The following is a 26232-nucleotide window of genomic DNA, read 5'->3' as shown; positions in this document are numbered from 1 at the left end:
CCAACCCCAGCTCCCCGCCACAGCATTACTGGTTCTAACTGGAGCCCACTCTCCCTGCTCCCTTGCCTTCATCACACCCTCAGGATTGGTCCTCCCACCAACAAAGCCCTGCCTTCCCTGCCAGCAGCCCTGCCCCCACCCATCCTCTTTACCAATGAGCTACCCTTCTTAAGTCTTCAGAATCCTTATAACACTGTTCTGATCCCTCCTGTGGTTGCTCACTAAGGAGAACATGCTCCTTCTAGGGCCTTCAAGGCCCTTCCTGGTGAGGCTCAGTGATCTCCATTCCCAGCTTCTTCCCTCCCATCTTCTCTGGTCCGTCTAAACTAAGCTGGGCCAAGGGCAAGAACAGCCAGTGCTTCCTGTCCCCCCATTTCATCCCGGTCCCTAGGGTGGACTATCTCCCAGGCTCCATTCTCTCCCACCAAAGACCCAACTCAGAAGCGCCCTCTTGCAGTAATCATGCCCTTGCCTCCTCATGACACTACGTGTGTGAACATGAGTCCTCCCCCCCCAGACAGGGCCCATATGCAGTAGTGGCTGAAGGACTGGATGAGCAAATGAAGAGAGCAGGCACACAGGTGGGGGGAGGGGCCACAAAATGGGAGTGGAGTTTTAAGAATAAGTTACACTCAGGTAGAAACAGGGAGGGTGGGGGGAACTGAGTCACAGAAACCTGGCCTGAGAAGACAGTTTCCAAGGATAGAAGGAGGAGCTGAACAGGGGAAATGCCCAGACCAGAAACTGCAGAATAACCACAAACCTTGCCCTTTGAAACAGAAACCAGTGCGCTCTTCCGGTGCAGAGCTGCTGTCACCCCCTCCCACACCTCTCACACAGGCACACAACCTCACCAACACAAATGCATCTAGGCCAGGGTCTGCGTGCTCCACAGCCTGGGCCCTTCCTCTCAGCTGCCCGCCCGTCATTAGAAGTAGCCCGTGCCGTGGCCGCTGCTTGGCAGGCAGCTAGAGGGTCAGTTCAAAGCCTGAGGCCGGACAGGTGCAGCCCCGCGCATGCCCTACAGCACGCACTGCGCCCCCCCCCCCCCCCCCCAGCCACCGGCAGGCCCCAGGAGAACCTCTGGCCTGCCCTGTGCCGCTGGGCGCATTTCCCATGGAGATCAGGCTGGAGGCTGACTGGGCTCCTGCCCAACCAGGAACCACAGAGGCACAGAGCGGCTCCAGGCCAGATGCCCAAGCTTCCCAAGCTCCTGCTTGGCCACACCTGGTCCCTTGCACCTTCCCCCTCATAAGGAAGGGCCAGCCTGGGCCTGATGCCCTCCAAGTGCAACAAGCCAAGCAGGCTGAAAGGACATGACGCCAGGGTGAGACTCTCTACTATTTCCTGTGCCACCTCTCAACCCCACTTCCCATCCCCCTGCCTCCCAGACAAACACAGAAGGGTCCCCTTTCCTGAGAGAGCCAGGGCTGGTCCCCCAGGGACTGCCATCAGGGGAGGAGACTCCCTGGGACAGGCATGGCCTCTGCCCTAGTTGGGGGGAGGGGGAGGCCAAGCCAACCGAGCTGTATGGGTCAGAACTGCAGTGGGACAGGAAGGGCAGGGACAGAGACCCTCCCAGGACCTGGGAGCTTCGGGAGGAGAGAACTGCTTAGAAAAGCAGAAGAGTAGCACCCTGTTCCCAGAGACCCATGACCCAGCACTCATCCCCCGCTCAGAACCATGGGAAGACAACGTTCAAGGAACACTGGGGAAAAGAAAAGTCAGGGTACTGAGAGGTCCTTGCTAGGCTGGAGACAGGGAAGTGAGACAGGGCAACTCTCTAAGGGACAAGGGCAGGATCCCACAACCAGGGGGCCAGGCTAGAATCCTGTGTAGCAGAAGAGTGTAGGGCTTCACCAATGACAAAGGGCCATCTTCAAGCTCACTCCAACCTGAGAGCACCTGGGGTTCCACCAGCACCACCCGGCCAGCTCAGCCTGTCCAGAGGCATGGTGTGTTCATTCCTCCAAGGACCGGGTCCCCAAGGCCCATGCTTCAGGAATGGCAGGAGTATCACCACACCAAGCATGGCCGTGGGAGACAGTGACAAGATAAGCTGCCTGGGCATTTAATCACCCACACACTCTCATGAAGATACAGAGACCAGCCCTCCTCAAGAGGCTTTGGGGTAATGAGGGATTACCCATGCTGGGCCAGGGACTGGCATCACAGGCCAGCTGTGAGGGCTGAGGACCTTCTGATAGCCAGACTGCCTGGTGCTCTGGGCAGAAGCCTGGGGGTTCTGGTGGCAACCTGCCCCCTCCCACTCCTTCAGGAAGCCTGCCCTGACCGTCCCCCTTCCTAAAGGCTGCCCACGCCTAGCAGAGGAGAACCACGCAGGTCTTAAATCCTAGCTGGCAGCCCTAGGCAGGCCCTCACTCTTTTGGCCTCCGTTTCTCCATTAGTAAACTGGGAATTCCCCTTACCTCACAGGGTTGCAATAAGGACCCTGTCAGGAACCAGTGATATCTGAAGGAGCCTGACCCCTGGCCTGTGTGCCTAGTGCATCAACTCGAGGCCCAGAGAAGCCAGCAGCAGGGGAGACAACTGCAGCCACCTGCCAGGGCTTTGCTGGGGTTGGGCCCAAACCTAGGAAAGGCAAAGCTAGGCCGTAACTGCCTAAGGAGAGAATCCAAGCAGCCATTTCCCTAGCTCAAAAAGGGGTCTCGCAGGGATGGGGCACCATGAAGGAGTGGGGCTCCTGGGGCCAGAGTTCAGATCAGTGCATGCAGATGTGCTCTAAGCCAGAGGCCGCTTCCTGAGCCTGCAGCACCGGGCCAGCTGCAGCCACAGCACCCCACTTCACACTCAGAAGTCCGAGGCATGTGCACCCCACCACCTCACATAGGGTGGGGTATGAGAACGGGAGACTAACAGACTGAAATCACAAAGATCAATTTTCAAATCCTGTTTCCAAGCATATAGCTGGGCCTCTCTGGCAGGTCATGGATAAAGTGAAGGTTTTCGTTAGGGGTGGGACGGCCATTAACTGTTCACAGGTGAACAGATGACTACATAAAGATATTCCCATGGGAGAGTCAAGCCTGGCCTGCCTTGACCACCCCCAACCTTGGACTGGTTTCTGTTTTGATTTTTATGCAGAAGAAAACATGCCCATTGCCTGGTGGCAGGGGCTGGCTCTAAGCACTGAGGCAGAATGCCACAAGACTGAATGTGCAAAACCAAAGCTTGCCTGGCCAGGCAAGGAAACCCTCCCTTGTCTCCTCTCTTGGCCCAGGGACAGGCTCCTTGCTGGAGACCATGGAGACTAGAGATCAGCAGTTACTCAAAGCAGAGTGCTCGGGTCAGTCAGGCCTGGAGAGCAAATGACTTCGGGACGTACCAGTAGTGGTGGTCGCTTTCCCTTTAAGAGCCTCAGTGTCCTCATCTGAGCCACACAACTGATCCCAAGCACTTTGGGAGGTGGGCAGCTAGACAGCAACAAAGAAAGAGTGCTGTCGTCGTTCTCAGGGCCAGATCAGAATTTGCCTTTGCAGCAGAGTAGGTCCCCAAGCCTGGGACAGCACCTACTCCACTGGGTGAGGAAAGGGTGCCATGAAAGGGACAAGTTCAATGGCAGGAAGCCAGTTTGGAGTCTTGGAAGGGACTGAAGACAATGACCCTAGAAGACTTGTCTATGCTAGGTCCTTCTGATAGGGCTGCTTCTGGTCTTAGAATCCTGCTCCCAACCCTCCCAGACATCAGGCCGAGCATCAAGTGCCCTACCAGTCATACCCCTGCCTAGTGCATCAGGACAGCCACGGCAGAGAGGCAGCATCCCCGGAGACCAGGCGGCATCCCCAGGGAAGAGAAAGGGGGTAGCAAGGGCGGGGCACCAAGCCTTTTCCAGGGTATCTTAGTGAGTATGGCTTTGCTTCACTGTGAGCACGGCAGGCTCTGGAAGGGGTAGAAGGGAGCCCAGCATCAAATCCAAATTCTAAATTAGATTCAAGCTTCTTGGTCAGGAACCAGTGTCCTAGCATCCCCTGCCGCCAGTGAGGCCACTTCCAAACAAACCCTCCCCAGACAGAGGTCCTCCAAACCTCCGGCCAATTACACCCATCAAGCAAGGAGGAGGTACCTAGAAGAGCCACGAACACCAAGCACTGGCAAGGCAGGTGGGAGGCACACCCCACCTCTGAGCCTCATGTCCCTCTTCTGCAAAAGAGGATCACCACTCCTGGCCCCTTCTTCACTGAGTGACTGAGATGTCAAGAAGAGATACCAAAGCGATCTCACCAGAGAGACAGGAGGACATACTGAAAATTAACCTCCCCACAAATGATGAACATAAGAGCTAAGAACACCACCACCAGCACAACAAAAAACCAGAAGGAAGTGGCACATATCACAAATTTCTGGACATGAAACACGCTTTCACTGAAATATTTTTTAGAGCATTTTTCCTTTTACAAAGTACGTAAGCTAATTGATGTAAACTTCAGTAAATGTTACCCATACAGAAATACAAGCATATACATTTTGCAACTTAAAATAATTTCAACTCATGGTAAACTTGAAGGGTTTTGTTTTTTAATCTAGAAAGCTTAAACCCCCCCCCCCCATTCTCCTCTCTTTTCTCAGACTATAACCTTTCCCTTCCTATCTTCCAACAGAAACCATCAGAAGCAGCTCCCAGATCCCACCAGAGAGGAAGTCAAAAGCAGAGGTGTGGGTAGCTATCTACCTCGAATTTATAGGCAAGGCTGGAGGCTGGGAGACTTGGGGTCAGAGGGTCATGCAACAAAGAAAAGGTGAGAATGGGGCTTCTCTCCTTCCCATGCCTGTGCAGCAGCAGAGGAGAGAGGCCAAAGCCCCTTACCAAGGTGTACACAAGGGAACCCTGGCTGAATCTCGGGAGTCCAGGGTATACCAGGGCAGAGCTCAGCATCTGCTTCTGGCTGGGGTTTCATCAGTCACTGCTCCCTAAACACCTGACTGAGAAGAGCAGCCAGGCCTGACCGGGCATCTGGCCCTCTCCCACCTTGATAAACAGGAAAAGGCCCTTCAGACAGCTGGATGGAGGTCTGCAGGGTCCTCCTACGTGAGACCTTGAACCCATATGTACTAACTGCTTCAGGTTACAGCTGTAAAGGATCCTTGCCAGCACATGAATCATCTAGAATCCAGATTCTAGATGAATCTCCTCTTTGGAGCAATGAGAAAATGGAGGCTCCGAAGGGTCTTGTCATGGTCACACAGTGGTTCATGGCAGAACTGGGACCCTCTGCATGGCCCCAGAGCTTTCATACCATCCAGGCAGGCAGCCCTCTTGCCTAGGACGCTAGACTAATCCCACCCATATCAGAGGTGGGAACAGCATGCCCAGGCCCCAAAGGAAGGAAGGGAAAGGAGGCCCCACCCAGAGAACTCAAAAGCTGGGAGAGAGCTGAGCAGTTGCCTATTACGCTTGTTCATTCATTCCATCATCAAATCAAACATGTATTAGGCACCTATCTCCTCAGTGTCAGGCCCTGGGCTGGGTCCTGGGTAAACAGAAATCAATAAGGCACTGGAGTTCCTGCCCTTCAGAAAAGCCCCTGGCTGGTGGAGGAAACAGATGGGGAAGTAGATAACTGTGAGGTTGTGCAAAGATGGAACAACAGGCAGATGTCTGTGGTGCTGGGAGCACAGAGAAAGTGAGCAGTACTCCTTGGGATTTCTCAGATCACTCTGCAGAAGGCAGGTCTGGAGGGCTGACAGCCCGTGTCAGGCAGAGGAGATCATGGAAGCCAAGGCATCATTGGAGCAGTTTGTTGGGGGGAGTGGGGGGGCATTCAGTTTCACAGAAGAGGGGGAAGGATGCTGGGCCTACAGGAGGCCTTTCCCAGAAGAGGGAAAAGCTGCAGTATGGACATGGGCTTGCCCCAACTTTGCTGCCCAGGCCTAAACTCCCCAGGTAGTTCATGGGTCAGCCCCCAGGGCAGAAATCCTGTGCACTCAGACCTCTGCCTCCACTGAAAGCTGCCCAAGTTTTTTCTAGATGTCTTGTGTGTGCCTGGCCCCCAGCTACAGGAGAGGCTGAGGACCCAGTGGGCCAGCTCCCAGAAGTGTCCAGGACCTCGAAAGTTCAATGAATGGGGTGCCTGGGTGGCTCGGTCGTTAAGTGTCTGCCTTCGGCTCAGGTCATGATCCCAGGGTTCTGGGATCGAGCCCCACATCAGGATCCCTGCTCCACAGGAAGCCTGCTTCTCCCTCTCCCACTCCCCGTTTATGTTCCCTCTCTTGCTGTGTCTCTCTGTCAAATAAATAAAATCTTAAAAAAAAAAAAAAATTCAATGAAATGTGCGTGCCTGCCCCCTCCCCACCCCCCGGTATATTCAGGCTACCCGGGGGGGACAAGAACACTGAGTATAAGTCACTTTCCATCCTCCTCTTTCCTGACCCTCAGAGCAATCAACATGGTTGACCACACCCTCCCTCCTGCTTGAAGCTCTGCCCTTGGCTTCTCCCTCATGACTTCTGGTTTCCCCCTTCTTCTTGGGCTTCAGGCCTAACTGCATTACACGCTGGCCTTTATCAAGGCCGAGGCCAAGGTCCTCTCTTCCCCTAATGCTCTACCTCCTCCCAGTCAGTCATCCATGCCCACAGATTCCACTGCCAACAGACAACCAGTCCCCACCTTTAAGCTTCAGGTCCTTCAGTCCAACTGCCTACTTGCCACCTCCCCGCTGCTCACCTCAAAAACATCTCAAAGTCAACCCCTCAAACCAAACACATTCCCTCATACTCTTCAACACTTCTCTCACCAAAACCCAGGTCTCCTGCCACACCTCTTGGGAAACTAACAGCATCACCTCCCAATAGGTACATAAACTAGAAACTTTAGAACCATCCTTTTCTTCACCATCCCCAACCTAATCCTTGGACAAGCCCTGATACTGGCTTTATTTGTCACAACCATGTTTACTGAGCACTTAGATGAGTGGGAACCCTATGTGTCTTTTAAATCTTCTCCAATGGAGTGTGAGCTCCTTGAGGGCATGGACCATGCCTGTCAGCGTTAAGATCCCAGGGCCTAGCAGGAAATGGAATGCATTAGAAGACAGGAAAATCTGGGGCTTCCCACCCCCCCAAGAAACAGTAGGAGCCTCTGGCTAGAGATCTAAGGGATGGGCTGAAGTGGGAGGACAGTGGAGGGGGACAGCAGAGGCCTCCTCTGCAGAGCTCCTTGTGGAGCCCCATGCATGCCCTGGCTCCCCACCTCTTTGGTTTCCATGTTACCAGCACCATATACCCTGCTCCTTCTTGGAGGCAGGGGGTGGGAGGGAGGCGGGGGGTGGGGGACGGGAGGGAGGTGTGGGGCCAGCCCTAAACCCCCAAGAGAGTCAATCTTGACCAGGAGGTTGGAGATGTGCTAAGCAATGAAGAAGTCATGAAGGCAAGGTCTGTTTGGCCCAGACATCCTCTTCTGTGCACCCCACTAGGCCTCTCCCGTTCTGGAGCTGCTGGGCCCAGCCTCTCCACAGCAGCTGGCCACACTCCCTCTGGGCCACACCAGCCCAAGCCAAGGCACTTCCCTTGTCCTCCTTTTGCTTCCCGGGGAGGCAAGGCCCTGATGCATGATCTAGCCTCTGACCTCACTCCAAGGTGATCGGGAACTTGCTGCCTCCCCAGGAAGCCCAGCTAGAATTCTTCCAAGTTGCCTCCCCTGTCAAGAGGAATGGCTACTCTGGGACTTCCCATTCCTGATTTTAACTTCCTATAGTTCTACCCTCTTAAGACAGCTTCTGGCCTCACCTCCCCTAACAGGCTCCTTGCTGCCTCCCACTCCAGCCTGCAGAGCCTCACCCTTCCAGCGTGGGCCAATTCTCATGCCAGGGACCAGGCATCCTTGTGGAAATGCTCCAGGCACCAGGCATTCTGTTGTCACTAGAGGGGATGTTCTCCGTATTTCACTGCTAGCCTCAAGAGGCCCGGAGTAAAATCCTTGACAAAGTGACATATGCTACCCTTTCTAACCTCCTCGGTGGGTTTGCTAGGAGTTCCCAAGAAAGGCCACAGGCACATTATACTCAATTACCGCTTCGGGTAAAGTGACTAGGGTAGGAAGAGGAGAGCTGCCTCCCCAAGAGAGAAGAGCCATCAGGTGGAACAGGGGGAGGGGGATGCAGAGCCCCATGTTGATTGCTCTGAGGGTCAGGAAAGAGGAGGATGGAAAGTGACTTATACTCAGTGTTCTTGTCCCCCCAGGTAGCCTGAATATACCGGGGGGGGGGGGGGCACGCACATTTCACTGAATTTTTTTTTTTTTAAGATTTTATTTATTTATTTGACAGAGAGACACAGCAAGAGAGGGAACACAAACGGGGAGTGGGAGAGGGAGAAGCAGGCTTCCTGCGGAGCAGGGATCGGATCCTGATGTGGGGCTCGATCCCAGAACCCTGGGATCATGACCTGAGCCGAAGGCAGACACTTAACGACCGAGCCACCCAGGCACCCCATTCATTGAACTTTCGAGGTCCTGGACACTTCTGGGAGCTGGCCCACTGCAGAGCCCCTGCACCCCAGCACTGCCCAACCTCCCAGCTGACCTCCTGCCCCCAAGTAGGCTGAAAAGCCTTTGGGACCTGTGGCCAGATCCTCCTCTCCTTCCCAGGGTTAGTCACTCTATGAACTCAGCCTGTATCCTTGGGGCCTGAGGCTGAAGTCACTCAGTCCCATGGGGTTAGAATTCACCCACCACACACCCACAGCTTCACAGCCAGAGGCCCAGTGTGGTCAATGCCCTACTCCCCCCGCCCCCCCCCCATGGACAAGGCCAAGCCAAGGACACTGTGACCTGGGGGCATCCCTTAAACAACTACTTCCCTCAGGACATTTCAGCTCAGCCATAACCCCAGGTGTCTAAGAAAACAGGAAGCCAACCCCAAAGTGAACGGCCCACCCCTACTGAGTTAGAATTAGATCTCACACAAACAAGTGGTCAAACTTGCTGTGGCCCAGCCCCTCACCAGTCTGGTCAGTGTTCACTGCCAGGGCTTGGAGCTTCCGTCAGACCACCCACCCTTCACCATGCCCACGCCTTGCTCCCAGGCACCTCACAGCCTTTGTACAGATTCTCTAACCAATGCTGGCTTCCCAGCCAGCAGGGGGGAGGGACTCCACAAGGACAGGATGGGCTGCAACAGAGAGGAAGCTGACTGTGTCTGGACGCTTAGGTTCAGCCTACAGTACTTTAGGCACAACTGTCTCCTGCTGGCTCTGGGCTTTCATGGTTTTCTGCATGTTCTAGATTCCAAGCTTTCCAGGATCAAAGATCGAGCCACCTCCTTTTCTTGCTTGCTAACCCAGCCTCCTCTGTGCCAGGCATGGGCTCAGAAAAGGAGATGCCAGTCCTCTGCAGGAGAAAGCCCCACCCACTTATTCTGCATCCTGAGTCCTGCTGAAGCCAGGGCCACCCGCCAACACCAGGAAGGGCCCGGAAGGAAGCAGCAGAGCCTATACACAAAGCCTACATGTGGCTATAAAAAGGAGCCCTCCCTGCTTCCCCCTGGATGGGCCCGGTTCCTAGGAGGTGATGAGTTGGGGAGAGAGCTAGTACTTGCGCCTGGGCACACAGCCACGGCAGCCCCTTAAAGGCTAGCCAAGCACCACCTGGAAAGGACCCGGTGTCACAAGGAGCGGAGGGAGAACGTGAAGAGCTGTGCGGACAGCAGGCAGGACTCTCAGAGCCCCAGCTCCTGGGACCACAGGCTCCCCCAAAGCCACCAACTGCATGTCCCCAAGGCCTCCTCCCCCAGCCCCAGAGTATTCACAGAAGACCCCTCTCCCACACTTCTCTCCCTCCCTCTCCTGAGGGCTCCCTCTGGAGGCACCAGCATGCCCAGCAAAAGAGCTTTGGGAGCAGCTACGAGGAGGCAGTGAGAAGCTCCACCTCAGGGGTGACCGCAGGAAAGCTGTGGCCGCAGCAGACTAGGCTCGGGGCAGCTCCAGGAGGGGCACAGCAGGGAGACAGCAATCAGGCAGGCGCACAGATAAGGTAACCCCAAGTCCGAACACAAGGTACCCACTGCAGAGAGCCCGGCCACGCAGGCAGCAGTGCGTCTGCCCCAACAGCAGAGCTACCGGCACCACTGCCCACGCCGAAGCCACGGAAATGACTTCCTCCCCAGCCTCTGCTGACCAAAGCCCTCTCCGGCCTCGTCTGCCCAGTGTTCAGGCCCTGTACCAGGAGGCTGACCCAGAGCCACTGAGGCCATTGTCCAGAAATAAGTGGAGGGGCTTGTCGTGGTCACATACATGCAGTGTAAGTGAAAAACGAGCCTCAGTTGTTGTCGGCAACCGAGAGAGATCTGGATTATCAGAGCACCCTCACCTCACCTCACCTCACCTGACAGAACAGCCTCTGGTTTGTTTCCTCCACAGCACTCCCCAGGCCCTGTAATTGTTTTTTCTGTCTGGTGGCTGATGTCTTTTCTGGCTATACCTATCTTAACCTTTACATTTTTTACTGGACTCCACGGTGCTTGGCACGTCAGCAAATGCCAGAGTCCAAAGCCAGGGTAGCACAGTGGGGTTCTGCGTGTTCAGTGTGCCACAAAGGGCGCAAGAAGGCCAGGGTTTGGGGGCTTTTTACTGTTGTTTTAAGGAAAGAGTAGCTACAGAGATAAAGCACACCAGGGTAGAGACCTACCACCACTGGAGTAAGCCAGAGGTTGCAGTTCTCACGTCCAGCTTAGCAGGCCCAACACACAGCAGCATGCCCACAGTAAACAAGGGCAAATGAAGGAACACATCAGATGAATGCATGCACTTGAGCTTCTCATTAGGGGTCCTGGAGAGGCCCTTCTCAGAGTGCCTGGAGCATGGAGCCCCGGGTCCCCATCTCCCTGCGGAGGCCCAGGTGCGGTCGTCATCATGAGCCAGTCACAACAGGTCAGAGCAGGGCTCTTCTGTCCCTGTACCTCAGATCACCTGCTATCGTCCCCCCAAGCAGGAGTGTGGAAAAGCAATTTGATGGGGGTGCCGTGGCAAGATGAAGGCAGCACATAATCTAGAGGGAGCGCCTAGGGCCCCTCTGTCCATGGACAGAGGCCTGGGCTGGTCAAACAGCACATCTGGGCAGGGAGCAGAGTGGAGATCAGATCACTCTGCCCTCATAAAAAAACACGCTGGTCCTACAGAAATCTATCTTCTCGTCATTTTCTCAAGAGTGGAAAAACATCTGAATATGGTAGTGGGAATCAGAGATCCTAGGCTCCAATCCCGGCACTGCCATGAACTTGCTGTGTGCCCTTACCCTTGGGGCCTTGGTTTCTCATCTCTAAGAGAGGCCTAACCATTCTTGTCCTCCTTTGGTTCACAGAGCTGTGGTGGCATTCAAACGATACCGCGGGTGAGAACTCTACTGCACTAGGAGAAATACCGAATTTTCTCGTGCCCCAGTCCTCTGTGTACAGACTCAGGGAGGGAACAAAGAGAACAAGCAGGAAACAGACTTCTAGCCCAGGCTGCCAGAGCAGCCACCAGTGGCCACGCTTGGTGGGGGAAAGCACTGGAACTCTGTAGTTAGCTAAGGCGAAAACAAAGGAAACAAATACTTCTTAAGTGCCCACAAGTGCCAAATGCTGTGCAGAGCCCTTTCACATAAAATCTCTTGCTCTCATACACAACCTCATTTGGCTACTTTAATATACAGCTCTGTGAGGAAGAAATTAATTTTACAGCTGAAAATCAGTTTCAGATAGATTAAAGTTACTTGACCAAGGTCACAGGAAGAGCTGAGACTCGAACCCCAATCTGATTCTAGCCACAAATTTTCAGTCCTGTGGAGCCCAGTTATCAGTGGCCGCTCCAGGCCACTCATCACCTTGGCTCTGCCTAGTCTTGTCATCTGTTACCATATTGCTCTCAAAGAGGTCCCTCCAGGGAAGCACGGGCACCACGCCTCTCTGAACAAAGCACTCTGTACGAAGCACCAGCACGGTCCCCTCCTCCTACCCCACTTCCCTTTCTCCCATGACTCTCCTCAAAGCCCCCACCGACTTCTCCAGTTCTAAGGGAATGGGGGCGGGTGGGAGTCTCCTATCCCCTGATATCAGGCCTTTGTGACATTAGGCCTCACTTCCCCCTTCTAACTTACCCATCTCTGACCTCTCTGAAGCCACATCAGAGGAAAGGGCACAGAATGGGAAGAGATGCCATGAGTTAATGAAGACTGACAGGAATAGTGACAAGAAAGGCAGAGACAGGCCCTACCATACTGACGGGGTAGCATTAAAGCACTTCCTAGAGGGGCACCTGGGTGGCTCAGTCGGTTAAGCATCTGCCTTCAGCTCTGGTCACGATCTCAGGGTCCTGGGACCGAGCCCCACGGGCTCCTTGTTCAGCAGGGAGTCTGCTTCTCCTCTCCCTCTGCTCCTCCCCACCCCTTGCGCTCTCTTTCTGTCTCAAATAAATAATCTTAAAAAAAAAAAAAAAGGGGGGTGCCTGGGTGGCTCAGTTGGTTAAGCGACTGCCTTCGGCTCAGGTCGTGATCCTGGAGTCCCGGGATTGAGTCCCGCGTCGGCCTCCCTGCCCAGCGGGGAGTGTGTTTCTCCCTCTGCGCCTTCCCCCAATTCTCTCTCAAATAAATAAAATCTTTTTTTTTTTTAAAGATTTTATTTATTTACTTGAGAGAGAGAATGAGAGACAGAGAGCACAAGAGGAAAGAGGGTCAGAGGGAGAAGCAGACCCCCTGCTGAGCAGGGAGCCCGATGTGGGACTCGATCCCAGGACTCCAGGATCATGACCTGAGCCGAAGGCCGTCGCTCAACCGACTGAGCCACCCAGGCGCCCCAAATAAATAAAATCTTTAAAAAAGAATAAATAAAGCACTTCCTAGAAGAGAGGGGTCTCCAATCAATGTGTTCAGATAGCATTTATCGGGGCAAGGCACATAGAAATAGGCCAGTATGATACCAAACAGCAGCTGCTTTCAGCCAACTGCTCTGTCACCTTGCAAAAGTCAGCAGCAGGAAAGAGCCCTGACAACAGCGGGCTGCCGAGAGTTTGGTGCAAGAGAATATGGGTGGGCCTCCTCATCTCCCAATCAAAGGGCCTGGTGGCCAGGCTCCAGCCCCTCAATATGACAGGTACATCGGCTCCCTTCAGCTACTGGGTCCTCCTGGGAACTTAATCCTCATCCTCATCCTTGTCAGAGCTCCCACCGCACCACACTCTGTGTGAAGCCCTCTATGAAGATCTTCCTCAATTCGTCACAAAACCCCTTATGAGACAAATGCAGTTTGTTACTATATCCCCCTTTTGGAGACAAAGAGCCCAGAGAGAAAGTCACACACTGAAGGTCACAGAGCAAGTAAGGGGCACAACCCAGGCAGTCTTGAGTTCAGAACCCAAATGTTAAACTACTGTGCCCCCACCGGCTCATCCCTCCAGACCCAGCCCCCGACCCTCCACCGCTTCTGCGGGCGTCCCTGCCCGGCCTCGCCTCCAGAGGAAGTCCTGCCCCTGCTCACCAGCTCTCTCCTGCAAACTGCAGTACTTTACTGGTTTCCCTCCACCTCTCCGACACAGAATGCAAGACAGCCCCACTTCAGCCTCTGCTGACAGGACAGAGCAAAACCCAAGAGCACGGCACCCTGTGGCCCTCCCTAAACTGCTCCCAACCAGCCCCAGCCTTCTCTCTACCACATTAAATGCATACCTGAGCCGTGCACAGGGATCCCCCTTGTTCCACACGGACACGCGCAAGTTCTTCAATCAGTCAAGGCACAGCTCACAGGTCACCCCCCCCCCCAGAAGCCTTCCCTGGCTCTCTCCTGTCAACCCCAGCTCACTAAGCAGAGCTTGCTACCCTGCACTCACAGAGCTCTTGGTATAGACCTTTATTATGGTACATAGCACACATGGTTATAATTACACGTTCCCAATTCTGTCTCTTCCGGGAATGTGGGAGCTCCTTAATGGTACAGTCCACGTCTTACTCACCCTTAGTGCCTAGCACTGGGCAAATAGGTGTTCAAACAATATTTATTGAATAAATTCCCCTCATTCTAAGAGGCTACACAAAACAAGGTTAGTGGCAAAGATCTCTGGCCAATGACTCAAGCCTATGCATCTGTGTGCGTGTGTATACACACACACACACACACACACACAGCGGTATCTTGAACCCAAACTGGACTGAGTCTAAAGCCACAAACCTCCAGTTACTGTGGGTCAATTACCAACGGCTGCTCATGTCCATTCCTTATCCCTGGCTCTGCCTAGAATCTTGTCACCTGTTACTATACCGTTCTCAAAGACAACCGCCCCCAAACAGGGCAGCATGGATGCTTCCCTGAACAAAGCACAAGGTGCACAAGAACATACCCCTCCTCCAACTGTACCCCCACTTCTCCTAGGACTCTCCTCAGCTGGAAGTGTGTGTGTGGGGGGGCAATGTTGGGTGTGCTCAGCTTCTCCAGTCATCTGTGAACTAGGCCCCTTTTCTAGGTTCACAGGAAAGAGAGAGTCCCAGCTGCACAGGGGGCCTGGCAGAGCTGGTCTGGAAACCCACACATCAGGGCAAGCCTCGGGTGCTGAGGAAACACTAAGAGGTCTGACTTCCCCTGGAAAAACTACAGTCAGACAGGAAATACACAGGCAGGGATGGCTAGCTCTGGAGTTCCGGACATGTGTTCTTGCCCCTTTCCCATTGGGAGCAATCGACCAGTACAAAGAAAACCCCCACGACACCCAGCCTGCCTACCTCAGGCACTTCAGGCCAGTCGGCAGAGCAAGCCTCATGGTCTGTGTCCTCACCAGCCTGACAGCCACAGAGGTCAAGCCCCAGACGACTGGTCCCAATATCACCTCCTCTCTGAGCCTGACTGCCTTGTCTGAGCGGTTTGCTCTCCTCTGCCACCACTACCTCCCCACCCCATCAAAGGTACAACCAGGAATTATCATTGTCTGTTTGTTTCCCTGAGGGCAAGGACCTGTTTCCATTCATCACTTAAGGAGGCCTAGCATCTAGAAGAGTAGGGAAGAATCAAAGTGGAAAGCGTAAGGCTCCAAAAGTCCCCACAGATGAGCATGGCTGTCATTCAAAGCCCTCCGTGGAGCCTCCATCCAGGCCATGATGCCCACAATGACCCTTGACTGAACCTGCTCACCCCAGAAAGGCATCAGAAGGAAAAGTATGGAGCCAGAACCTAGAGGGGCTGAGGGTCAAAAATTTCTCCTTGGAGGAGCAACAGAGACCACTGGGTATGGGGCCTGAGGCAGGCCCACTGGCAGCACAACCCTGGGGCTGAGAGTCCTCTTGGGATGGCCAGCCAGTCAATGATTGGAGAGCTGGGTCCAGCTGAGACTGTCACATACTAGCACTCTCACCCCATGGCACAATTCACTCCCTGTATTTCCATTTCCTCATCTGTAAAATGGGGTGGGACTCCAGACACAGCCCCCCTACCCAGGACCCTTGTGAAGATTAGCCAAGAAAATGTGATGAAAAGTCTCCGTAGCACTCAGCAGGAAGTCTGTAACTGCTTTGTATTCATTTATGTATCTGTAACATAAAAAGCCAAACATCAACCTGGTTCCTGTCACATCACCATGACAACTAGTACCAAAGCACTCCCCCACCCCTTTTGAGCCAAACTACCACTCTAGAAATCAGCACGTGTCTGCCCCAATTCACAAGTGGCAAAGTGAAAAGGCAGGGAGTTAGGTCGGAATGAGGTCTGATGCATGAGTGCTGTACATTTTCATTGAACCACAGCATCCCTCCTTCAGGTCCACAGACACCCTGCGGGCTAGCAGAAGCGCCTCTCTCCTTGGCCAGGCTACAAGCACTACATGGAACCCTGGCAGAGTCAGCAGGAAAAGGCCAGATGGCAGGGGACACAGCTGGCAGCCCAACCTTCCTCAGAGCCTGCAGAGGGGGGCTGCAGGGATCAGTACCCATCAACAAGGTGCACCATGAATGGGCAGAAGTGGGGTAGCTTCGGCGAGAGGCTCCATTTACAAGGTGTGAACTCTACACAACCATCTGCTAGCATTTTTACTCAGACTCCTTCAATCTGGGCCTCCAAAATCAAAGGGCCAAGGCTCCTATATTCTTTGCCTGCACTCTCAGCTGATGAGATCACTGAATCTGTACTTCTCTAGCTGACCTACCCCTGGGGGCCGGGGCCATTGGGTCCTCTGCATTCCTGTGACCATCCCGTGAAGACCTGAGACACCATGGACAAGACTCTTCCTTCTCCACACCCCTCCCTCCTGCTCAGGCCCCAACTTACAAACAAGATAGTCACACCCAGGAGTCAGATGCGCAAATCTCCATAGATTTACTCCATAAATTTTACTCTGTCATGTACTGTGCTATATATGATAGGTGGGAGGGTGAGGAGATGGGTTGAAGCAAAACAAAACCATTTCCTCCCTTTTTCCGGGTAGTGATCTAAGTGAAATGTGAACTTTGTTCCCCTCCTCCTCCCTTTCTATCCCCTCAGGCTCTCCTACAGCCACACTCCACCACCCTCAACACGGACAGTCCAGCATGGAGGGCAGTCATAGTCTATTATTTCTATTGTTATTAAAAACAGCTTATATTTATTAAATGTTTACATCGTATCAGGCCCTGTGCTAGAGGTTTTACAATTCTCATTTAATCTCCAAAGCAACCATATATAGTGTATACATTACCACTGTTTTACAGATAAAGAAACAAAGCTCAGAGAAAATAAGTAACTGGCTAGATAAATAACTGGCCCGCAACTAATATATGGGCTTCAGATCCAGCCTTGCCTTCAACCACGGTGCTGCACTTACTGCCTGCTGATCACATGCACAGTTTGAAGTGCAGTCTATTAGTCACCCAGGAAATCTCTATCAGGGAACCTCCAGCCAGTGCCACCAACTGAGTAGGGCACAGGGAGCACCATAAAAGCAAGGAAGAGGCTGTGCCTGGAGTCTTGATGCCTGGGTGATGTCCCCAGGACTATCTGGTTCCCTGAGGTGTCTGTCCTTCCACAACTTTGGAATCCAGTCTCTCAAATCACTAAAATGTTCTCTCGATAGCTGACAGGGCTGATGGAGGCAGAGGAAGGCAGCTGCCATTTCTAAGTTCAGCAGCCGTATCAGATCTGGAGTTTGTAGTTGAGGATGGCTGCCTCACCACAAGACTTTCCTTCCTCCCAACCTCCTCACCCATCTACGCACATGTACACCATACCCAAGGAGGTCTGCAGGACCCTCCCTTGGGGGTGTCACTTCCTGACCCCCCTCCTCCACATGGACCTGGTTCTGACCCTGGATCTAACACCAGTCTCTAGGGGAGTCCTTGCAGGAAGCAACCCACAACCTAGGGTTGCAGACACACTTGAAAGTGGGGGTATGGAAGGCAGAGCTGGGTGCCCATCCGGCCACAGCACAGGCATGCACCAAGTGGCATAACACTGAAAGATCAGGGGTTTCTCAAAATCCCTCAACTCCCTCCTCTCAACTAGACCTGTCCCAAAGCAGCCAAGCTCAGGCCTGAGAAGGCAAAGAGGCAGGAAACCAAAAGCAGCTACTCCCGGCTCCCTACAGCCATGGAACACAGGACGCAGCACACAAAGGGCTAGACCCCAAATTGGCTGCACACTCTTGAAAAAAGTACCTGACTCCAAGGCACTGAGGCTGGCCTTTCTGGGCCAAGCTCTTGAGAATGTGCTTCCAAGGGCAAGGGGAGCCTGGCCCCTTCACCAAGAGTCCCTGTCCTGGCTCTGTGTCTGCCCACCCACGCAGACCTCTAAAATTCAGCTTCAAGACAAAAGCAGCAGCGGGAAAAAGCCACTGCCTTCTCTCAGGCTTTTCCAAACCAAACAGGACCACCTTCCACCCTCTCCCCAAGAGACAGATGAGTAGGCCTGGCTCTGATCCAAAACCAACCCTACCCCAACATCTAAGTTCTACCCAGGGAACCCAAAGGTTCTTTTGCAAACAGAGCCCAACCCGGGGGCCCAGAAAGTTTCACCAAGACTACTCCTTTGGGAAAAAAGGTGGTGGGCGGTGACCGTCTCGTCCGGCCGGATTCTGGGGCTAGGTGGGTTGACGCTGCCTGGGCTTCCCTCGCCTTGCTCAACGCCACTCCCGGGGTTGGGGGGACCCAATGCCCGCCCCGCCGGTCTCCAACGGGCTAGGATTTTTAGGCCTCTGGGCAAAGCGCCTGGAACACTCCCCCCCGGGCGGGGGGAGGGGGTGTCCTGTCAGGTGACTGAGGACCCGGATGCCCCCCGCCCCCGGTGACCACCGGGGACGAAGCGGGGGCGGGGCCCGGAGGCTGTGGGGGAGGGCCCGAAAGTTTACCCAAGTCACTCCAGCGGCGGCCTGGGCGCGCGGGAGCCCAGCGCGGACTCCCGCGGCCCCTGCGCACAGCGGGCCCCGGGTAAAGGGCGCACTTACTGGCCCCCTCGATCTTGTCGGCGCCACGGCTCCACGTGATCTGCCGCGTCTCCAGCTTGACCTGGAAGGTCTTACGTTCCGGCCGCTGCGACTTCTTGGAGTAGAACAAAGTCATGACGGTGCCCACCTCGAGGCTGCGGCAGAGGTGCAGCACCTCGGCGTCCGAGGGCGCGCCGGGCCCGCAGCCATTGGCACAGGGGGACGCTGCGCCCGCCATGACTTCTGCACTGGGGGTGGGGGTGGAGGGAATGGAGGGGGCGGCGGCGGCGGCGCGGCAGCGCAGGCCCGACCGGCGGGAGCAGGCGGCGACGGCTGAAGCGGCCGGCGAGCGGGCCCGGCGGCGGCTCCTGCGGGCGGAGACGGGGCGGGGCCTGAGCGGGAGGCGGGGCGGCCCTCAGGCCCCGCCCCGGCCCGCGCGCCGGGAACAAAGGCGCCCGCGCGCCCGTGGAGAGGACCCCCGCCCGCCGCCCTCCGCGCCTGCGCCCCGCGACCCCCGGACAGGCCCCGGGCGGGGGCGCGGGACGCAATGGCGGCGGGAGCGCGCGCGCCGCTCGCGGTCAACCAGCTCGTCCCTCCGTCCCGCAGAGCTTCCTCACGCTGCCCCGGCCGGCCCCGTCACGCGCGGCAGCCCCGCGCTGGCCCGTCAGTCAGTCGCACACGCACAGGCGGCCGCCCAGCCCACTGTCCCGTACGGGCCCAGCCGCAGCCGTTTTCTCAACCCCGCTCCCCGCGCGGCGGCCGGGAGAAGAGGCGAGGGTGCAGAGCGCCCCCAGGCCCGCCGGCCGAACCCGGTTACCTGGGCGGGCTGCCCGGCGGAGGGAGCCAGCCAGGCCAGGCCGGGCCGCCTCACACCCGCGGCGGCGGCGGCGGCGGAGGTGGGTCCTCTGCGCGCCCTCTCCGGGGAGGGGCCGGGGCGGAGCAGCCTGCGGATTGGCCGGCGGGCTCTGATGGACAGCAGGCCTGTCCCGCCCCTCCTCCTTGGCCGCGCAGGGCTGGCCCTCAGGCCGCTCCTGCGACGGCCGGGCTCCCATCTGTCCCTCCCCTGCGGCCAGTGTGGCCTTCGACGGACCCGTCACTCGGAGAAGCCCCCAGGCCTGAGCGTCCGCTGTAGGGCCTTTAGACCTGTGGCCCCCGGTGGCCTCCATCTCTGTGCTTCTCATCAGCTACTGCCCCACCTCACGCTCCGCCTCCACGCGCCCCTCTTGCAAATGCTTCCCGGAGCTTTGGTATTCGTGGCCTAATTCCCCGTGTTTTCCTCCTGCCTCTCAGGCCGCGGCCTTTCAGCCCCAGAAGTTTGTCTTCCTCTGGGCTGGGTCCTGAGCCAGTTCCTAAGGCGACCCGACCTTTGCCATGGCTTCACCCCAGACCCAGGCACCCATAGCCCCAAATCTGTGTTTCCCCGACATCCCACTGTCTGCTCCACGGCCCCGCTTAACATGAGCGTCTCACCTCCCTCCTCAAACTTCTCTTTCCACAGTCTTCACTTTCTCGGAACATGGCACTAAGTCTTCCAAGGTGCTTGGGCCAAAACCCTTGGAGTTATCCTTGATTCCTCTGCTGGCCTCAACCACCCGGCAATCTAGCAAGGCCTTTTTGCTCTACCATCGGCTCTCTCCACTCCACCCACAAGTCTGACGTCCATCTTGTCTCACCCAGACTATTTACTCTTCCTGATCTTGCCTGCATCTATTCATGCTTTAATCTTTAAGAAGAAATTAAATCGCGATCCCCTACCTCCAGCCTCAAACCGTTCATGACTTCCCACTGCACTTAAAATCTATACTCCCTCCTCTCCCAGCTGGTCCTGTATGGTCGGGCCCCTTTCTCTCCCTCCCTCCTTGTCTCTCACCACCTCCCCTTCACCCTCCATGCTCCAGCCACAAGGCCTTTTACTGGTTATTTGAAGAATTCACACTCTGTCTTCTTGAGGCCATTCCCTAGACTTGCCCCTGCAGTGTAGCTGCCCCCGTCGCAAACTGAAGACACCTGTGGTCACAGTGGAGCCGGTCTGACAGATGTTGAGTCAGGCAAAGCAGGACAACTTTAGAGTCTGGAGGCCCAGCAGAGCATTCAGCTGATGCCAGAAAAGGATCCAGGTTTCAGGAATTCGTGAGTATATGAGTGTGTGCTCAGACAACCTACCCAGCTGGGTGGTGACTCGTGTCTGGGGCTGCCTCTGACTTTATCTTGCTGCAGTGGTAATTTGTGTGGGTTTGTGTTTAGATTCCCTCAAGTGTGGCCCCTAGGAAGCTGAGAATCCAGCATGAAGCTGAGACTTTGTAGGCTTCAGCCCCCTGGGGAAGGTGGTGTGATTGAGATGGACTGCCACCTAGTGCCCACCCTTTAAAGTGGGAGGGAGGGCACTAAAGTTGACCCAGTGTCTGGCCTAGCACTACCGGGCTTACAGGTGTAATCAATCACACCTGATCCTCATAATTACCCTCTAATCAGGGATTATTGTCCCCAATTTACTGATGAGGAACCTGAGATTCAGATAAGTTCTGCAACTTGCCCCAAGGCCACATAAGTAACAAGTGGGAATTTGAACCCAGGTCTGTCTTGAGTCCATGCTTTTTTTTTTGCTTCACAAGAGAGCCTTAAGTTGGTCCTGGTGGTCAGCAGTCAGTGGGCACAGAGGCTAGCTGGCCAGTCAGTACAGGTGAGGGGAGGCCCTGGGCATGGCTGGCCCTGGGCACAGGGAACTTCACAGAACATGAATGCTCACAGAGTATGGCTTAGGCTGCCTTGGGCTTAAAGTGGTGCTGCCCCTGGGCTGCCCCGTGCTGGACCTTAGTGTCCTGGGTTGGGAGAAAAAGAGAAATCCAGCACCAACCGTCCAGGAATTCAGACATAAAACAGATAAACAGTTATGTAGGGACGGTTGTGATGGCGGGCAGGGAGGAAGAGCACAGAGGGCTACCAGATAAAACACGAGGGACACCTACTTTAGCTCTCTCTTAGTAGAAAAGGAAGGCCTCTCTAGAACTCAGCAGAGGTCTACAGGATGTGAATAGCTGGCCAGGTGAATTATTAGAGGTGGGTTGGAAGAAAGTACTTTCCAGGCAGAGGTAACAACACGTACAAAGGCTCTGAGGCCAGAAAGAGCTTCATGAGTGTAGGAATAAAAAGGCTAGAGTTTTATTAAGTGAGGGGGAACACGGCAGGTGATGAAGCCAGGAAGACAGGTGGGTGGGGACTGAATGGGGCCTCTCTCTGCTTATCTGATCTTGTCCATTTGTCCTGGACACCCCCTGAGAAGTGCTACAGTCCTCGTTGGGCTTCTTGTGCTGACTTGGGCAGCCTGCAGGCTGTGATACACTTTTAAAATTTCTGTGTCTCCATTTTCTGAGAGCTTCCTAGCGCGCAGACCATATTTCCTTGCTTTTGCTTTGCCTCCAGGGCCAGGCCCCCAGGGGCTCCAGAAATCTCTGTCAACAGGAGCTCATATTTTCAGTCTGCTGCCAGGCACTTAATCCGAAAAAAGGCCCCATTTCCTCCTGGGACTTCTGAGCTAGCATCTCAGGCCTCAGGTGCCTCCCTCCACCAAGAGAGATTCAGGAAAAGCAGGGCATGCAGAGGGTGTGGCTGGTTTGGGCTTCCCCCAGCTCAGCATATATATGGGTACGTGGGTGTTCCTGGCAATGCATGCAGCTGCGCTGGCTTGGAGGGAGCAGCCTAGAACCCACACAAGATACACGCCCTGACATCACCCAGGCTAGCCCTGCTTGGGCCCGTTTCTGTCAGCACTTGTGCTTCAACATGCCCCGGCCCACCCCATACCTAGGTGTGCCTGGATTTTGAGTATGGGTCCCAGCTCAGATGCCCCTCTGGCCCTGACCTCATAGATGTTTATTTATCGAACACTTAGAACAGCACTTGGCATACAGTAAGCCCTATATAACTGCTTTACCCACATTTGGCTCATTTACTTATTACAGCACTATGAGATAAGTACTCTTATTATTTCCAACCTACAGATGAAAAAACTGAGGCACAGAGAGAGTAAGAGACGTACTTATGGACACACAGCTGAGAGATGGCAGAGATGGGGTTCAAACCCAGGCAGCCGGGCTCCAGAGTCAATGCTAATGTTGCCTTCCGTGTGGATATGAATTATTTCGTTGTGTATTCTCACCCCTTTCCATAATACCCCTACCTGATGTGTTTTCTATTTTTAGTTATAGATCTTCCTTGCCTTATGATGGGGTTACATCCCAATAAACCCATCATACGTTGAAAATATAGTAAGTCGAAAATGCATTTACTGTAATTGACCTACTGAACATCATAGCTTAGCCTAGCCTACCTTAAATGTACTCAGAGCACTAACATTAGCCTATAGTTGGGCAAAATCATCTAACACAGAGCCTATTTTAATAAGGTATTGAATGTCTCATGTAATTTACTGAATACTGTAGTGAAAGTGAAAAACAGAACAGTTGTATGGGTGCAGGGTGGTTGTTAAGCATATGGGTTATTTACCTTCTTGATTACACAGCTGACTGGGAGTCATGGCCATTGCCCAGCATCACAAGAGAGGATCACACTGCATATTGCTAGCCGGGAAAAGATCAAAATCCAAAGTACAGTTTCTACTGAATGCATATCACTTTCACACCATCGTTAAGCTAAAAAATTGTGAGTCAAACTATCATAAATCGGGGCTGTCTGTATTTGGTTAAATGTCACAGATTAGGTTCTTTGGGAAGCAGACTCCATGGCAGAGGCTAGTGTGCAGAATGTTTGAAAGGGAGGGCTCTTGGGATCAACACTGTGGGAGAGAGAGAAGGAAACAGGAGGGGGCACAGGGAGAAGTTAATCTGTGACGCAGGCCTGGTGACTGCCTCAGCCAACCTCCAGGGAGCTGTCGTCTGGGGCTGGCTTGAAATGGCTGGGCCTTCATAGTCCCACTTCAGTCAGCTCTGGGAAGAGCACAGCCTCAGTCGCATGGCTCTCTGGAACCGAGGCAATCTTTGAGGGCTGACAGGTCTCCCAGCAGTTAGGGCAACAAGTGCTTCCTTGAAGGAGAATCTCTGTGCCCACCTCAAACGTATTCCATTCCCATCCTTTAAAATAATTTAGAGTATTTAAAACAAAGGACAAAAATATTGCACTGTAGAATTGGAATAGGCTATTATAAGAAGGAGGAATATAATATGGTTAGTATGGCTTAACATGACTGCTGTTACTGAGAATCAAATGAGGCTGAGCTTCCTGGTAGCCAAAGCAAAAACTTTTTATTCTGTTAACTGATTCCCCGGGGGAGAAAAATTTTCCTGGGGTGAAATTATAAAAGATGTTTCTCATATGGACACTTATTTGATTGAGATAATAGAGAATGCTCCCAATAGATATGCAGTTTTCATTTGTTCCTGGTAATGATCTTACATGAATGTAGAAGGGATAATATAAAAGTATAGCTCAATGAAGCCCCTTCCACAACTGAAAGTAGGCAGAGTTATAGACTTACAGTTTTGTTTCCTCGCACCCCTTTCTTTAAAACTGTTCTTTAAAATTTTTGCTTGGCAGTTTCTTATGTTAGGTGTCTGACCAGCTCATCTTTGAGTTTGGGCTGGCTAACCTGTACCTCCGTATACAGCTGGTACTTAATACTCACCTCAATGCACCTTGAGCTCCACCCCACAACCTACAGTTCAGGCTCTTGACCTCTGGCCCCAATATCTATCTGTGGCTCCAACTTAGTTTCGACTACTCACGCTGCAGCTGCTTCTTTTTTTAAAGATTTTACTTATTTCTTTGAGAGAGAGAGAGAAAGAGAGAGTGAGCACGAGCATGGGGAGGGGCAGAGTGAGAGGGAGAAGCAGACTCCCGGCTGAGTGGGGAGCCCACGTGGGGCTCGATCCCAGGACCCTGGGATCATGACCTGAGCTGAAGTCAGGTGCTTAAACGACTGAGCCACCCAGGCACCCTGGATCTCACTTTTTAGGTCATGTTTTTCTGCTTCCCTTCGTACCTGGGATGGACCCTCAGCCCCTCCAGAGCCTCGTGTTTTCAAGGCAAAACCAGGCCTGGCCCAGCCACTGCCAGGACTTCTCTCTCTGCAGACTCTACTAACCTTTTGCTGATGGGCTCTTGTAGCGGGCTTCAGGTGTTGTGGCAGGAGAGCTGGGCTCTGGATGTACCTTGTTCAGGGAGGTGGGCAGGGTTACTATAATTGCTTCACTGAAGTAAGAGAAGGGGAGAGCCCTTGCTAGCCACTGGCCCAGTCCCAGGCTTACCTGCGGTTTTTCTGCTTTCTCTTCCTTTCTTCCAACAAACTCTCCTGATGCTCCTCTATAGCAGTAAGACAGCAGGGATGAATCAGACCAAGTTCTCACTCCACTTGTGGGTAAAGAAATGCCAACAGACATTTATCAACAGATGACAATTCAGTGTGATAAGGCCCCTGGAGCACTGAGAAGAGACACCTGTTGGTAGCTGTGAGGGTAGAGCTAAGTGAGAGATAATGTGTATGCCTGGAGATATGGCAACTCCCAGTATAAGGTGATCACTTGTTTTTGCAATAGGGCGCTCCAGATGTTTTGTGGCTTCTTTGCAACTAAAATAGAAACATTTTTAGAGAAACATGATTCAAATGGCCAATATAAGTTTATTTAGTTAAACATATTCTAAATCACATATTATTTAGAACAGTATATTAATTTATGAATATTTATTTTTCCCACTTTCACCTTTGCAGTAATAAACTTACGTTCAAACTCTCTATGAATCTTTGATTTCTATGTAGTTGTCACCAGGAGAGCTACTTTGAGTCATCTAATATAATTTCTGAAAGCACATCACCTTCACTGCTTTCTAAGTTGTTTCAGAGTACTTTTGAAAAATCTGCTTGATTGAGGAGTAACTTACACATAAAAAAAAAGTGGACCCCTTTTTAAGTGTAAAGTTTGGTGAGTTTTGACGAATGTATGCCCTCATGTAACCTCCACCCAATCAAGGTACAGGACATTTCCATCACCCTGAAGTTTCTCGGTGCCCCTTTGTAGTCATTCTCCCCTGCCCTCCCGTCCAGCAATCACTAACATACTTCCCATCACTACAGAGTAGTTTTGCCTATTCTAGAATTTAACATAAATGGAATCAAGGGGTATGTAACCGTGGTCTATGTTCAGCATGTTTTTGAGACTCATTCATGTTGTTGAAGAGAATACTTTTCAAGTCAGTATGTGATGCCATTACTAGAAATCTTAATCTAAGCATAATTACCTTTTGTGTAACATCAAAACAGCTTTCATTTCTCCCATAGGTATATATTAATGATCTGCCTAATAACTACTTACTGTATTGCACTAAAAATTTTATGGAAAATTTCAGATGTATGTAAGTGTAGACAGGATAGTATAGTGAACTTCCTTGTACCCATCAGCCAGCTTCAATTATGAACTGATGGCCACTCTTTTTTTTTTTTTTTTAAAGATTTTATTTATTTATTTGACAGAGAGACAGAAAGGGAACACAACTAGGGGTAGTGGGAGAGGGAGAAGCAGGCTTCCCGCAGAGCAGGGAGCCCAATGCGGGGCTCGATCCCAGGACCCTGGGATCATGACCTGAGCCGAAGGCAGATGCTTAACAACTGAGCCACCCAGGTGCCCCTGGCCATTCTTGTTTCATGTCAAACTCCACCCACTAACCCCTTCCATATTATTTTGACACAAATCTTAAGTCTGTAGTAAGTATGTGTTTTGCTGAAACTGTTAAAATACACACACACGTATATATATGTATAGATCTATCATACCATTGCCACACCTAAAAAAAATCAATGCTGTCTTGCTGTTAAAGTGACCTTTAAGAGGCTTGTTTATATGTAATACTTGGGATTGTGAGAAATAA

The 26232-nt window shown here is 53.2% G+C and overlaps 1 protein-coding gene across 4 annotated transcripts in view; it reads right to left on the bottom strand.

Moving 5' to 3' along the window:
- PLCG1 (phospholipase C gamma 1) overlaps window positions 1-19264 on the bottom strand; it is a 36100-nt gene extending 16836 nt beyond the window's left edge. For 2 of the 4 annotated variants that reach the window (XM_054510095.2, XM_054510096.2), the window contains exons 1-2: window positions 19175-19264; window positions 18283-18725 (exon numbers count right to left, since the gene is read on the bottom strand). In XM_054510095.2, the coding sequence (XP_054366070.1) occupies window positions 18283-18595 (313 nt within the window). In that variant the 5' untranslated portion in view covers window positions 18596-18725; window positions 19175-19264. The remainder of the gene's footprint in view (window positions 1-18282; window positions 18726-19174) is intronic. The other 2 variants (XM_045885769.3, XM_045885770.3) reach the window with 1 other exon arrangement.
- Window positions 19265-26232: the final 6968 nt, after the last annotated feature.

This window comes from Mirounga angustirostris, unplaced genomic scaffold (assembly GCF_029215605.1).
Source record: "Mirounga angustirostris isolate CCGP_5_RB_7025 unplaced genomic scaffold, mMirAng1.0.hap1 SCAF_10, whole genome shotgun sequence".
Lineage (NCBI taxonomy): Eukaryota > Metazoa > Chordata > Mammalia > Carnivora > Phocidae > Mirounga > Mirounga angustirostris.
Note: the sequence above shows the minus strand (reverse complement) of the source record. Positions and strands in the feature narration are given on the sequence as shown.